Source organism: Musca vetustissima, unplaced genomic scaffold, assembly GCF_032173495.1.
Source record: "Musca vetustissima isolate MV318-11 ecotype Yass unplaced genomic scaffold, APGP_CSIRO_Mvet_v1 utg3678, whole genome shotgun sequence".
Lineage (NCBI taxonomy): Eukaryota > Metazoa > Arthropoda > Insecta > Diptera > Muscidae > Musca > Musca vetustissima.
Window position 1 is genome coordinate 763,350 of NW_026878205.1, and position 15,920 is coordinate 779,269.

Sequence of the window (15,920 nt, forward strand, 5' to 3'; positions counted from 1 at the left end):
AGGCAAAAGCAAACAGGAATGACAATTTCATTTTGAAAACAAATTGAATTCGTTTAGAAGACTACCGATTGTATTGCCTGATAAACAAGAGGTGAGGAACTGATGTTTCATTCCCAAAATGCAATTGATATTTATATGATAAATTTTGTGTAGGGAAACATATGTTCTGTACTGGCCTCCAATTGTGTAAATAGGTAACATGACTAACCATTACTGTAACATCACATAACTGGATTATTCTGTAACAAATATTTAAATTCTTTATGTTGACATATTTCTATCAATTTACAGCTGTTTGAATACACAAAAATATACTAAAATCCAGAAAATATATTTCCTAATGACAGAAATAAAATTCGACCTTATCTGGGTCCATACTTTTAGATTACATATACACAAAGGGGGGAAATCTAGATATTTAACGCGTTCGCGATCTTCTGTTGGTACAAAAACATAGGCAAGTAAAGATCGGATATGATAACTGAAATATAAGTTTAAGTCACATACATACATATATGTTTACCTTTAACTTATTTTACATCTCATCAATTTTTATATTTTTATTAAAAATTACAAGATATTATTTTAATAATTTTTCTGGATTTTAAGTATCAATAAATTACATAAAACATATTCCCAGATGTTAGTCAACACAAAGAATGTAAACATTTGTTAAAGAACATCACCATCACAATAACGGTAAATTGTGTTCTTAACGGTAAAATTAAATATTTAAACAATTGGCTCTGTAACGGCCAGATCATGCGTTTCCGTACACGTCCAATTTTTTTCATATAAATATCCATAGGAGTTTGGGATAACAGCATCAGTTCCTCATCTCTTGTTTATCATTCAATACAATCGGTATAATCCAATCGAAATTAACGAATTGAATTTATTTTCAAAATGAAATTGTCATTCCTGTTTGTTTTTGCCTTTTTGGCTGTACTGTGTATGGCACGCCAGAGTTCCGCTGCATCAGCTCTGGTCACTGAACGACCTGTAATCGACAATGCTATTGTGGAACAAAAACGTTCGGAAATCGTATTAAAGAATGAACAACCAATTAAAGAAGATAATGACGACAACGAGGATGAAGATGAGGAGGCTTACAATAAATTAATGGAGACCGAAGATGGAGAACTTGAAGCGGATGAAGACTACGAGGACGAAGAAAAGGCTGATGATGAGGACTATGATTTGGAAGAAGTAGATACAAGGGCCAATAGACGTCGTCGTCGTCGCAACCGTCGTAATAGGAACAATGTTCGTCGCAACAGACTCAATCGTCGTCGTCGCAATCGTAACCGCAGAAACCGTAGAACCCGCAAGCAACGTAGAAATCGCAGACAACGCAAACAACGTAAGAACCGTAACCAACGCCAACACCGTAGATATCGCAGAAAACGTGTCGTCAATCGTCGCCCTAATCGTTCCGGTTAAATAGTTATGGTTTTTAAAGGAATGACAAACAAATAAATATTTCTATGATTTCAAATTATATTTGTTGTTGTTATTTAGCATTTATTTGATAAGTACTCTACAAAGCTCACTTTTTAGCTAGAATTTTATTAATGTTTTGCAACTCTCGTGTACTCCAAGGTTCCAATGGATCTGGAGGTGATATTTTACCCTCATCATGTTTCTTTTTCATGGGTGCCGATCGTCCTCGTCCCCCATAATAGTCTTCCCCAGCATAATCCGGAGAAACTCTAAAAGTATATATTCAAAAAATCAGATATTCGAAAAAGGTCCAATATCGATAACATACTTATTTTTGCGCCTTATTCGAGCCGTTTTAGCACGCCTTGCTGCATCATCCTGCTGATATTGACGTTTGCGCAAATGAAACTGTTTCATGGTAGCGTGTACCTCCTCCGCAGTTGGTATATCATCCATTGTCTCGCCTGAATCATCATTAGCATCTTCGGTTTCCACATCGGCTTCTTGTTCCACTGTGAGAACATGCTCAGCCAAAGCTTCTTGGAAATCGAAAGCCTAGAAAATTAAAAACATTATACTCTCCAAAGGAGGCAGTATTTTCAGGGATAGGGTATCTTACCGGAATACTATCCTCATCATTGTCGGTGGGAACCTTTTCCCACACCGAATTAATTAATTTATCCGAGCTGTCGCCAAGAGTGCTTTTTGGAATGGGTACCTTAAATAGTGCGTTTCGTGTCCTTCTGGCCAACGAAAGTTTTCCCAAAATCGGACCTCCACCATCACTTTCCTCGGTCTCCACATCTGCTACCATTTTCAAAAATTGTTCCAGCTTCTTTGGATCCACAATATCTTTGGGGTCTTGAAATAGATTCGTCAGATTTGCACCCATACCCATGTCACCAAGAATACCAGTTTCATTAGGCACAGGATCAGGTTGTTTTGTTAATGTAACATCTTTCAAGCTGGTGGCCTCGGTGGGAGGCTTTGACTCCTCTACCTGTGGTTGTTGCTGTTGGGTTTCAATTGTCTTTTTGACCAAATCATAGGCCTTGTTGGCCAATTGTATTAATGCAGAATAGAATTGTGGATCGTGTATTTCTGGTTTTTCTTCGGCCAAAAGTACTAAATCACGCAGGGGGTCTGGAGCGGGAGTTTGTATTACATCTTTCTTATCTACTGCTTTCGTAGAAGTTCTTAAAGCCAATCCAGAACTGGATGCAGGATCATTAGCAAAATTTAACATATCCATGGCATTGGTTAGATTGGATTGTCCTCCAACTTCCTGATTCAAATTATAGGGATCTTTCAATTTCTTTTTTGCTACCTTAATGGGACTTGATATGGACGCTCGTCCCCACATTAGTCGTCGCATTTCTTCACCAGTCATACCACGTTTTTTCAATGCATTGAGTGTCACACGACCCACCCTCTTCCAATTTGATACCGCTCCCTTGCGTTGTTTGGCTCTTGTCTTACTTTTGCTTTTGATTACCATTACACCCCTCACTTCAAAACCAGAATCATCAGAAGGACCCAGTGGTATGGAATAAGCCTCTAAATAATTTTTAGCATCAGCCTGAGGAACAGCCCGTTCTAAGGTCACCACAATCTTGGCCCACTGTTTCATCCATTCCTTTTCGGATTGTTCGATGACATGGGCATAGGTGTTGCCCATCATGGCAATTAACATGTTCAACAACAAAATAGGGACGAATATCATGAATATAACGAAAACGGTTTTCGATAAGTTCGGATAGGTTGTTTGATTGAGATCGGGATACTAAAATAAGTTGATGTTAGTAAAATATTTCACAAATTTTGGTATATTTCTCCTACATTATAATCACCCAATGTGGTCTGAAATAAAGCCATCCATGTACTGGGAAAGGTGTCGAACATGGTTGACTGTAGCTGAGGATGGCCCTTGTAAAGAAAATAAAAGGCCTGAGAAAAACCGCACAAAACAATGGAATAAATTATGCCAAAAGTAAACATGTCACCCGTGATCATGGAATATATCATGGTTACAAAAGGTCCCGTGAGGCGGATGGCTCTGAAATCCGAAATATCATTAATATGGACTACTTCCAAAACTTTAAACTTACCCTGCAAAGAACATTAGAAGAAACCAACTTCCTGGTACAGCAAATATGAGAATGGCTTCTTCTGTATCCGTGTCGCCCATGATGCGAAACGGTATGCAGGCCAATATCATTAGGTTTGAGACCAAAAATATTACCTTTGCTGGGGCATGAGACTAGATGAAGAAATATTAAAATTATTTTTCAGTTATTGTTCCTCTACCCACCAATTGCTTGAGAAATGCGGATAATCCTTGATTCTTTATTTCATCGCCTTGTTGAAAAATCAAAAAACTCAGTACCCCTGCAATGGTGCACAGCTCAGCACAATATCTCACTATGGTCTGTATGTCATATTCATCGTTGTCCAAATCATCTCCATTGGCTGCTACTCCATTTGTAGATGCATTTTCCTCCTCGTCATCATCTCCATCATGGGCTGGCCTTAAATACACCGATGTAGAGAGGCACAATAGATGTACCACCAAGATCAGTAGACGCTTTAGAAATTGATTCTGTGCAAATGTTTTCCATTTCTCCTCCAGCAAACGTTGTATAATGCCACCGTCCAACATATCCAAATGTTCTTCCTTGGTACCATTTAAAATTATGAATAAGGCGGAATTCCAATCTGTACATAATTGGAAATATATTTAATTTTGAGAAGAGTTTCTAGTAGCTGAATTACTCACTGGTCCTTCCATCTGGTAGTAAAGTATCCAATGCATTCAACGGATAACCCGAACAGGTGATATTACTGTAACGCCAAAATTCTCTGGCGGACAGTTCTAACATTTCCCTGAATACTTCAGCACGACCCAATTTACAAGCCAGTGTTAGGGGTGTTAGACCGGCATGATTGACAATACCATTTTTGGCCGGTGTCTTGGGATGACGCAATGCGTAGCCGAACATATCCTTAGAAAAAGAAAAAATTATAAAACGGATGAAAAAAGTAATCCATGTAAATGAACATTGTTGGCTCTTTGTAAGTGGGAAAATATAAGGATTCAGATAATACAAGTCATATTTTTGTCGATATACATAGTATTCAACTCACCAATTTATCGCACACCACAACCATATGTAGGATCATATTACCAAAACTATCCTGAGCATCGGGATCAGCATCATGATCAATCAACAAATTATAAACACTCTCATTGGCACAGCAGGCTGCCCATGACAATGGATATTCTCCCATATAAGCCAAACCTTCATAATCAGTACTCTTGGCCGGATTAGCTCGCTGTTGGTCTTTGGGCAAAAAGAAACTTCCAATAGCCCTTTGATTTATATCTGCTCCAGCCTCAATTAGATCAGCAACCAATTCATTATTACTATAGGCAATGGCCAAATGTAAAGCACTGGCGCCCAAATACTCCTCCCCTTCAATAACATCCAGAGCCAAGCGGGGAAATACTCTCAGTAAAATACGTGCCAACTTCGTGTGCATTTTCGAGTCACATATAATGAGGACATGAAGCAGACTTTCACCCAACGCCCCACGATACTGCATTTGCCAACAGGCACTATGATCTTTCCATTTACCCAATGGGTCATGTATTGACAACGAGGCCTCGATGGGTATGGTCACTTCGGTATGGTCTCGATATTTCCATCGCAAGAACTCGGCACGATTAATGACCTGACCCTTACCATCGTTGTACATAAAAATACCAAATTGTTCGCGTATCAATTGTTCCACAGCCACCAGGCCACCGGTGTTAATGGCATCAATAAGGTCACCACCTGTATTCCGACATAGCATGAAATGTTAATATTTTTTCTTAGCAATGTCTATTTTTTTTGCTTACCCCTTTTATAATCGGCCAATTTATAGAGCAAACATTTGCTGGCCGTTGCCGATGACTGTGAAATGACAGCATCCAAAATAGCACCGGGTTTTAATTCTTGGGGCTTTTTTCTTAGGCATTTTTTCATGAACAGCCTCATTTGGAATTATTTTACTTTTCAAAAACAAAACGCAACTATGCCATTCTTTATATAAATTGTTTAATCAATTTATATCATGGTTTTCGAGTTCTTTCGTTGCTAGGACACTATTATTTGTTGTGGCAATGTAAATAGACGCACAAATCAATACTTCCGATTTTTTGCCATTATAACTTCAACACTCCCTTTGTATAGTTAGTACAGTGTAGAATCAGATACACGTAATAATATGATGCTGAAGCCGATCCATTTACTTTAATATGGATATAGAATAACCATAAGGTAGGTATTGAAAATACCTTTATATGGATACTAGGAAATGGTGTATTGCGACCAAAATGTTTTTTAAAAAATTAAATTCAAAATTACAAACTCAGCTTGGATGTTCCGGCTAATATCTTAAGCCTATTTAAAAATGGAATATTCTGAAGCCGTTCCAATATGTATATAGAATGGGTATTAAAAATAACTTTATATGGGGACTACGAAATGGTGAATTGCGTCCGAGTGTAAATTTCGGCAAATACCATAAACATTCTGAAAATGGAGCGGAACCCTCATATGGACCTATATTGGATTTCTGTATTTTTTGTGGGGAGGAACAAAAATAACCATTGTTTGTACTAAAAATATGTTTTGAAAAATAATAAAGTGTATCTAGTATGAATCAAATAGGATTCACCATGATATCTATATGAGTCGTTTATTTTGAAAGTAGTCTAACTCCATTTTAGGGTCTGATAAAAATTTTGTTTTTTTTAGACTTAAGGGAACCTTATTTTACATGTCTCCCTCTCATGAACCAGGATTATTGACTTCACTCAAAAAGCAACAAAATGGCGGACCTTTAAAAAATAAGGAAGATCTTGACCGATTGGATTTATCCTAGTTCATTCGCCATTCGGAAAAACGCTGTTTGGAGAAAAATGCGTTTAAAGTTTGAAAAGCCCTCTTGCCGTCACTTAATGCTAGCACAATAAATCGGCAAGAGTTGTTGAGATTTTCACTTGACATTTCATAGGGACATTCTTGAATTAGTGTAGATTCGAATTAAATCAAAATACAAAATTAAATTTTTTGAAACCGACTTTCTTCGATTTTTTTTTTTTTTAATTTTCTGAGCCTTGTTTTTCTGTTTGTCATAAATACATAACTAAGGTTTATTATAAATAATATGGAGGATATTAGAAAAGGTGTGAATTTCACAAGGATTGTTGTATTAAAATCAATAATAAAATCTAAAGAGTCTCTGAGCAACATAGAGGCTCCGGTCTGTTAGCTCACGCCAACATTCCAAAAACTAGAGAAGCGAATGAAATTGCAAATAACCAACGACAAAGAAATCGAAACCTAATTGCAATAAATATCGAATCAATAATATATATAAAGAAATGCGAATACATACATTCATATATACAACTCTACATTCCCCCTAACAATGTCTTATATATGGATGTATACATATGTATATGCATGTACATCCAGTCTGAATGTTGAACGCTGCATGTGTGTTGTTGGCAGATGGGTGGAGTTTTCCAGTGGCCAAAGGACTGGTACTGAACCACAATTTCCACATACATGTGCAACATATATATATTTATATTTGAGTGTGTGTGTTGTACTCAACACTGGATACATGAACGACATTAATATGTAGTATCTTCTTCTGGATGTCTACCGCAGTTATATATATATATATATATATTTACCACATATATATTACAAAATACGATACACGTGTATGTCGCATTGTAAAGATATAACAATTGTATATACACATACATACACATATGTGTGTGAGTAACAACAATTCAGGAACAATGTACCATGAGAACGGCCATTCCCCAGCATGCGTCCAATCAGAATTGGAAAAAAGAAAAAAAATACAAGAAAAAAGCTAGCAAAAATACACCGTCACACATACAGCTTTAGCTGATAGCAGTGTTGTCGTGTTGGTTTTATATAAAGAAAACCCAAACAAAAATAATCACAGCAAAAACAAAAACATTGATACATTTATCAAAAATTTCATAGCATCAATTGTATTTTTATTTTTCATCGAAATTTGTATAAAAATTAAATATAGAAACCAATAATTTCCTAATTTTTTATTATTGCATCAATATTTAAACATAATTCGTCGGGTCAAAAACGCCAAAATAAAAAAAACGGCAACCCCATAGACAATACAAATCGACCAACAATGTCGGCAAGAGAATAAAAGCAAATGACAAAAACACCATGACGACAACGAGGATGATGCTGCTCCTGCTGCTGATGATGATGATAGGGAGCATATATCTCTGTACATAAGCATGGGATATGTGCAAACGAATAAAAAATACTTGATTTTGTTTCTTTTTTATTTTTATTTCTCTCTCATCTGTCATGGAATGTAACTTGAAAGGACAAATAAAAAAATAATAAGTATACAAGAAATATAAAAATGCGAAGAAAAAATAATTTGCAAAAAAAAAATCACTCACTCCTCACTCACTCGTTTCGGTGATGTGTTGAATCTTTGGTGGCGGTATGTTTACGTGAAGATATCATCTGTCATTTTTATACTTTTTCTCAAGCACAAACACACACACGTAAAACTTACTTATTTACGCTTTGTATGGTTAGAGAAAAAATATATTGGATACCTTAAGGTTTTAACAAATACCTTTGCAAAGAAAAGTATAATCCTCATATGATATGAATCCTGGCATTTATAAATTGTCATTCATTTGAGGTCTTGTTTATTCATGTTCTTACAGAACAAAAAAATTGCAATAGATTTGTTCTAAAAAATTATGGTATTAAGGAAGATTTAGAAATTAAATTATTATATATCCAAATATAGGCAATATAAAGATAACATATATAAAACAATTGTGAAGATATTTAAGGCGCGCATTTGATCCGAATGAATCGACCTGTATTACATATTATTTTCATGTCTTTTAGTAATGGTTCAACGAAATGACTATAATTCCCCCTTTGGGAAAATAATTTTAAAATAATTATTGTTGTACACTGTACTTACAGTGTACTATGGACCAGAAACCCAATATTTTGGCAAAAAATCTATTTCAGGTAGAAAAAAAAAATCCTTATTTATTTCAAATCCGGAGACTTTGAGCTTCACACCAGTAACATTTTATATCATTGTGGTTCATGATTTACAAATGACATGAGGTCAAAGTCAAAATTTCATATTTTAGTGAATATTATTTTTATTTGAAAAGTGTTATATAAAATTGACATGCTTGAAAATATTAACATGAAATGACGGCCAATAAAACAGGCGAAACTGGTACTTATAAAGAAGGTGAAAATTTATAATAAATTTAAGACAATCATCAACAAATTCGTATTTAAAAGTCAAAGGTTTATTTTTTTCCAAAAAAAAAATTGATTTTCATAACCAGCTATCTAGCAGTGACAGATGATATTTTAATGGCAAAACCACCAATCTGTCAAGAATTTGACGACCATTTGCAAACATTCATAAACATAAGAATTATTGCCGATAATATGAAAAAAGTCGTTCAAAATTGCCCTTAAAATGTTAATAAAAAATTAAAATTGGCTTTTACTTATTTACCATGCTGGTGACAAAATTAGAAAATATTAGCCTCTCCTCCAACCAAATAGACTGTACTTTAGTATTTTGAGTTATTATGGGTAACAAATCTTCGTAGAAAAATATCAATTTTTGTCCACTTTTACAGTATTCGATATTTTGAATTCGCATTGGACCTGAAATATTCGTATCAAAAACTATAAATATTGTCTAATTTTCGGGGTAGGCCCCATATAATCGGACTCCCCAATATTCGGTATTTTGGAGATTTTTAGCACGTCTTTCCACTAAATCGTTTGTATACCTATAACACATAAATCAAAGATGTCATAATATTTTGATATTAAAATCCTAATTCTATGAAATGAAATGAAAAAAATTATTTTCCTTATGTTTAATCGTGACCCTTATGTTTGATCGTGATCCGTTTTTGATTAATTTTATTTTATTATGGCCATTAATTTTAAAAAAAGGTGTTCAAAAATAATTGTAGAAATTCAATTCAAAAAAAAATTTATTGCCCTATTGAATTTTGTAGTCTTTCTTGCAGAATCGTAATCAGCGTCCCCGACCCAAAATTTGTCTAATTAATGCAACAAGAACGTATATTGTTCGAAATATATTAAGATTTTGTTGTATGCTCACATATATTGCATGACCGGGATTTCGATTCGACACAAATTGAGACAAAACTGTATTAAGTTTATTTTTAATTTTCATATTTATATGTAGTTCTGTCAATATTTTTTCATAGGTTACGTAATTATGTCTATAATAGCGTTTGCAAGATTTCTTAATCCTAGTAGATATATATCTATAACACATTCCATTTATTATAAATGATTCACCAAAGTCCCTAAATCTTTCTTCTGGCGTAGGAATTCCTTAACAATATGTTCATTTGTGGCGCCCAATATATTTGCCGATCAACACATATTTATATAAATTATAACTATGTATATTTCCTCACTGGATTGTGTAATTTTACATATTCACAATTGTTCCTAAAATATTTCGATAAGATCCACTTTTTATGGATGCCCTCAAATGTTGATGTTTTCCCATCAAGTCCATAATTTTTAAAAATTAAAAAGAATTAAAAATCGTCATTCGTTGTTGCAGTGTAATAATAGCCAATGGATTGTAAAAGATCTTTACATTGTTTTTCTTTTTTCATAACATACAATATCTATGTGATTGCATCCATTGTGCATCTAACAAAACACGAAGAATAAACAAAAAACACACCACACTTAACAAATAGCCACAAACTATTATACACATACAAACATATCTTTGGTATTTTATTTGCTGTTCGTTTGTGGTCACACAAATAGATCCATGACAGACAATAAAATGCTAACAGAGAAGAGCAAACAAAAATCAGCTAAAAACAACCAATACTACTCAAATAATTCCCAAAAACAATACCTAATCCTTATGTTTCCAACACTGGCGTTTCGTGGACAAACAAATCGGAAAAGAAGCATAATGTCATCGCCAGTGCTAACACGCTTATGGCTTATTTACCGAACGCCTTCAAATATTCGACAAATTGACTCAATCAATAAGAAACGAAAACAACAATAACAAGAACAACATGGAATTAGCATTCGCGTGGAAACCCACAAAAAGAATCCAGTATCGAAAGGGGACCAAATCGAAGCCAACAGATGTTGTTTCAACCTCAAAGCTTAACCAATCGAACAATGAATGTTGACAATCTTTAATGACACCTCAGGGGTAAACAAAAACATTGCCAAACGAAGAAGCGACAGACAATCGATACCACACTCAATCCAATAAGACAAAGACTGATTTTGAAATCCAACAACCAAAAAACATGAAAAGGTATTCATTCTTCCGTCAATACGGATCAATAACATTTGTGTGTGTGTTTGTCTGGGTACCCACTCCAGTGATTAGCTGGGGATGAAGTGTCACAAATCTATCTGGCTGTCACATGCAAATTTCAAATCATTCTTCTGTCAATATTTTCAATCAATTTTTAATAGCTATGGGCATTTTGTTTTCAGGTGCAGTGTTGGTGGTTGGTGTTAAAAAACAGATTTAATCAATCAATTATAGAATTAAGGAAACAAATCGGAGTATAAACATTTCACAAGCGTAGCGAAAAGATTATTGGATAACACGGCTTGCTACACAAGTGAATATATATGTCTATACGGTAAATGTGCTAGCCATTCGAATAGAATTTTCCAAATTATACCAGCATTGTATTTAAACGTCAGAAAAAGTGTCCGAAAATCCCTTTATTTTCGAAATTTTCTTTAGAGTTTTATCCGAAATTGTACAGAAAATCGAAAATTCCCCAAAATTTTGTAATTTTGAATTTTTGTAATATGTCCTTGTGTCATGTCACTTTCCTCTTGAAGCGTTATTAGTTATCTTCTTGAAACGTTATCAAACTTATTTAAAAGAATGCCTCTAAATATTCCCACACCACATTCTTGATCACTGCGTCATTAGGGACCACATCCTTACTTCCCTTCCAGGAATTCTATGGATATTTCCTTGATTACTGGATCATTAGGCACCACATCCTTATTGCACTTCCAGGAATTATATTCTATTCTAAAACCTGACAACTTGTAACTATTGTTATTTTAACAAATATTTTTTTCTTCTATCAACAATCCCTTAAATTTCCCACAATCCTTTAAAGACACGAAACCTAATTAAAATGCTGTCCTCTTTAATTTCGATCTTACGCTATAATTTTCCTCGCGATAACCAATCCAACTGTTGAATATTTTTGTTAAAAAAACAAACCAAAGTCGAGACACACTTTTCGGCATTTAAGTTTTTCCAAAGAAAATTCTGTGGTGAAAAGTTTCCTTTCAAGATAGAATGACTTTGAAAATAAACTTTTTGTGTTTTAAATATAACAACAATAACAACAAAATGAAACGAATATTTTTTTGTTTTTACTTCCTTATTTGCTTGCTGAAAAAAGGGGGGAAAGTTAACTTTTTTGTATGGTAGACAAACAAAACTTTATTATGGGCCTTCTTCTTCACCAAATAAACAGCCGACATAATTTCAAATTTAAAACAAAGTAATCGATGCGGGTTGTTTCTCTTATTGTTGTAAATTATTGGTGGTTATTTTTAAAGCGGTTTGGCCTTTAAAAAGATCTTAACGTAAATTAAACTGCAAATGGACAACATCGAGAGAAGGACTAAAAACAGTCATAAAATAGTTCGTGTGTGTGTGAGAGCGTGTGTTCTCAGGCATATTAAAATCCACATCGAAATCCAAAAACTTGCAAAAGTTACACAACCATTTCTAATTACTTTGGTTTACCGCAATGCATAAATCTAATGACAGCAACTAAATGACGTGAGGTTATGTCGACTCTACTCTACTTGGGTCTGTCCAAAAACAAAGGTCTGCTACCGTATCTCACTCGTAGCACTCATTTCACCCAGCCTCATGTCCTATGTAACAACAGTTTCCGGTTTGTGTCAAACTACTACTGCAGTACCATGCGGAATATTTGAACAAGAAAGGTAAGCAGCCATTTGGATGTTTGGAGATGTTGGATGCTGCCTCTGCTGGTTATCATTATGACCTTAAGTTTTTAGAACATTGAAATTGGCATTTAAAGGAAATCTAAATTTGTGTAATGAAATTAACAGAATTCGTTGTGTTTTAAAAATCATTCATTTCAAGACCTGCAATTGTTGTCATTACAGATTCAAAGAGTTTTTAATAAAAGTTACAAATGTGACTGCAAAGGGTTAACTTTCTATATTAAGAGTCCTAAAGTTGACAATAATCTGGAAAACCTCGTTTAATCTTTTTAGATATTTTGGTGTGGATTTCACCATCAGTTCGTTTATCTGAATGGCTATATGGAACTCACAATGACTCTCGAACCGATTTTATACCAACATAGACTATCATAATATTTAAAAAAACTTAGGTCAATTCCTCCCAACACATTCATCTTGTATTTAGGCTCCGTAGAGAAAGTGTCATTGCCTCCATCCACTGTCACTATAACAGATGTCTTCTCCGCTTCGGTAAGCTACCTAAATCAAGGCATATAATTCCGAATTTCATTTCACAATTCCCTAGCATACCTTTTTTGTCAAGTTTATAGAATTTGCTGTAGTAGATTATTTATATCACATTCCACATTCATGTGAAAATGTGATTTATTTATATTTCGAATTTCTTCGCGGACATACTAATCTCCATCCTGACAAGACATGTGCAAATTGCTAGATTATATGCTTAAAAAACTATGGCTTTGGCCAAGAAATCGTTTAACAAATCTTGACTCGACAAACAAATACTCTGCTAAATCTAGTCTACAACACCTTACCAAACCCTTGTGATTTATTACCAAATCCGAAGGCAGACTTTAAAGGCCTGCATGATTGCTATGAAAATAATAGACAAACGTTCAAAGATAAAGATTATTAGCATGTGTACCAATGGACTTAAATTGTCTGCCAAATAGAAAGAGGGCAGTTGTTTATTTGTTAGCCCACACCCCAACCCCCCTTGTCTTCCAACAGCAGCCAGAGGGCATAGTCAACTTGAAAATAAAGATAACACAACACAAGAAGGAACAGCTTTATTCCAAACAACTAAATCTACATATCCACTTGACAAGGGAAGTTCAGGCAGTAGCATGGCAATCAGATGGAGTGTGATGCCGGTCACCACATATTCCGAAAACGGTCACAAAGTAAATCTGACTACCATAAATGAGGAGACAACTGATAACAGTTAGCAGTGTTTGTTTAACTCATAAGAGGGCAATGGCTGACAGAAGGCTGGTGGGATGTAGACGGGATAGTAAGAGCGTCTTGTGACTTTGACTTTAATTACTGGATTTATAGGTCCTTGGAGATAATTTGCTTTTGTTGTCGTAAGAGATTGTGTGTCCCAAAATGAAGTACACACCAAATGTCTATGGCATAGTGCGAGATTCTTTGTCTGCAGCACAAAGAAGTGATGATAAACCAAAAGCAGACATGTATACTACATATGTAAGTATGTAACGACACACACACACATTCATAGCCCTTTAATTTGTTGTAAAGATATGACGCGTTACAGAGTAATTAACATCGTGAAAATGCTAACATGACGACTAGCTGACAAAAGGCATCTTTTATTCCTACAATGTCATGTCATTCATAAAACCATACCAAAATATATATCCCCACCTCCACGTTCTCCATTACTTCAAACTATGCGATTATTAGCACATCCACGATATATATGCGATGTGTGTGTGTGGCCCCCAGTTTACTCGTAGATCCACCTATTTGTAATTGGCAGAAGCATAGTGAACCAAGAAGCAAAATCAAAATGTCAAACGAAAATGAGCAGCTTGAAAATGTTAACAGAATGAACAGAGTTGACAGCTAAAGCACGAAATCCAACGCAGCTGTACAGATTGATTACAAAAACACGTATGCAATATAATCCGCCATCATAGATGGATATATAACATACAAGGACAATCTACAAATATAATTTGTAAAAACATGATGGATAATTAAAATATGATAACTTATAGAAATGTTATTTCCTAAATTTTAAGGAACATTCTAATAGGAACACCAGCCAATGATTAAAAATTCGGTGGTCAATTTATGACGAAGAATAAAGTACGATATATTAGAATCCTTAATTTCCCCAGTAGGCAGAATTCGACAGAAGAGACAAACAAAGACAGCAATTTCCTGTGACGCAAAATGAAGCTCATAGTCTTTGGCGTGGAATATTCCTTATGGGAGTGAAAGCCCTTGTCGTTTATATCAAGAACCAAGTGGGGCAAATTCGCCATATATCAAGATTTTGTGTTATATCGCGATGCATTTTTAGCGTGTAATCCTAAAGTTAATGAAGATGAAGCTGTATATCTTTTTTTGCGACTATTGTAGGTTATTTTTGACAATTTTTGGTAAAAGTTAGAGTACTTTTATTGTGAATTCCTGTGCGTCTTTTTCGTCGTTATTTTCTCGAACCGAAAACTAATTACTACAGGAAGAATGTTGTTGTCCTCCATATATTCAAAAGGGCAGGAGCCAGAATTAGTGAACCAATGGGTCTCATCTTCGGACTGGATCTAGGCTTGTTTAAGATAATATGTTGTGCAAAGTTTGGTTGAAATCATCCGTTTGGATGATATTTTATTTATAAATTTTGAAAATTTTGTCCATTTGTGGGGGATGTACCAGAAAGAGTGGAGCAATGGGTCCCACTTTCGAACTTGGTCTAGGCTTAGTAACCATATACAAAGTTTGGCACAATTTTAATCATTTTGTTGGAAGAAATCTGTTACACCCCGATAGTTATCCCCATCTGAACTTGCAACGATAAGTTTGGTAGACAATGCAGACATGTGCAAAGACTTCAAATACACCCATAAGGCTGAGGATATAAAAATCATAGATCCAACTTCTGAAAGCCTCCTCTTTATTCAAAAATATCAACCACGTAAACTCTCACATAGAAGGTATAAGGAAAGCACCAAATGAAATTGCTACCAGTATTACGATTCCACAACAAAGGGGTCTACGGTCAGAAAAGAAAAGAAAAAGAAGGGCTGCTATAACAACTTCCAGCATTTCTTGATATTTCATAATATGTAAATAAGTCTTCAATATTTAGTTAGATAAAATAAAACGTGATGGATCAAAGGAGTAAATTGCCTGTTTATGTTAGATTTGATCATCGATATCCAAAACAGTATGCGATTATTATATTTTAATATATTTTATCTGATAAAATATAATATTTTCCAAACATTAGCATTATTAAATAATATTCTAAACTTTTGGTTATTCCCACCCCATCTCCAGATCGATCCAAAACAA

At 34.7% G+C, this 15,920-nt stretch overlaps 1 protein-coding gene across 1 annotated transcript; it reads right to left on the minus strand.

Annotated features, from left to right (window-relative positions):
• Positions 1-1,549: 1,549 nt before the first annotated feature.
• On the minus strand, positions 1,550-5,497 carry LOC133323007 (uncharacterized). The gene is given in 9 exon segments (XM_061531962.1): positions 1,550-1,712; positions 1,772-1,998; positions 2,063-3,226; positions 3,283-3,546; positions 3,548-3,703; positions 3,755-4,158; positions 4,220-4,445; positions 4,588-5,279; positions 5,345-5,497. Coding segments are annotated over 9 exon segments (3,435 nt in total). The 5' UTR covers positions 5,484-5,497.
• Positions 5,498-15,920: the final 10,423 nt, after the last annotated feature.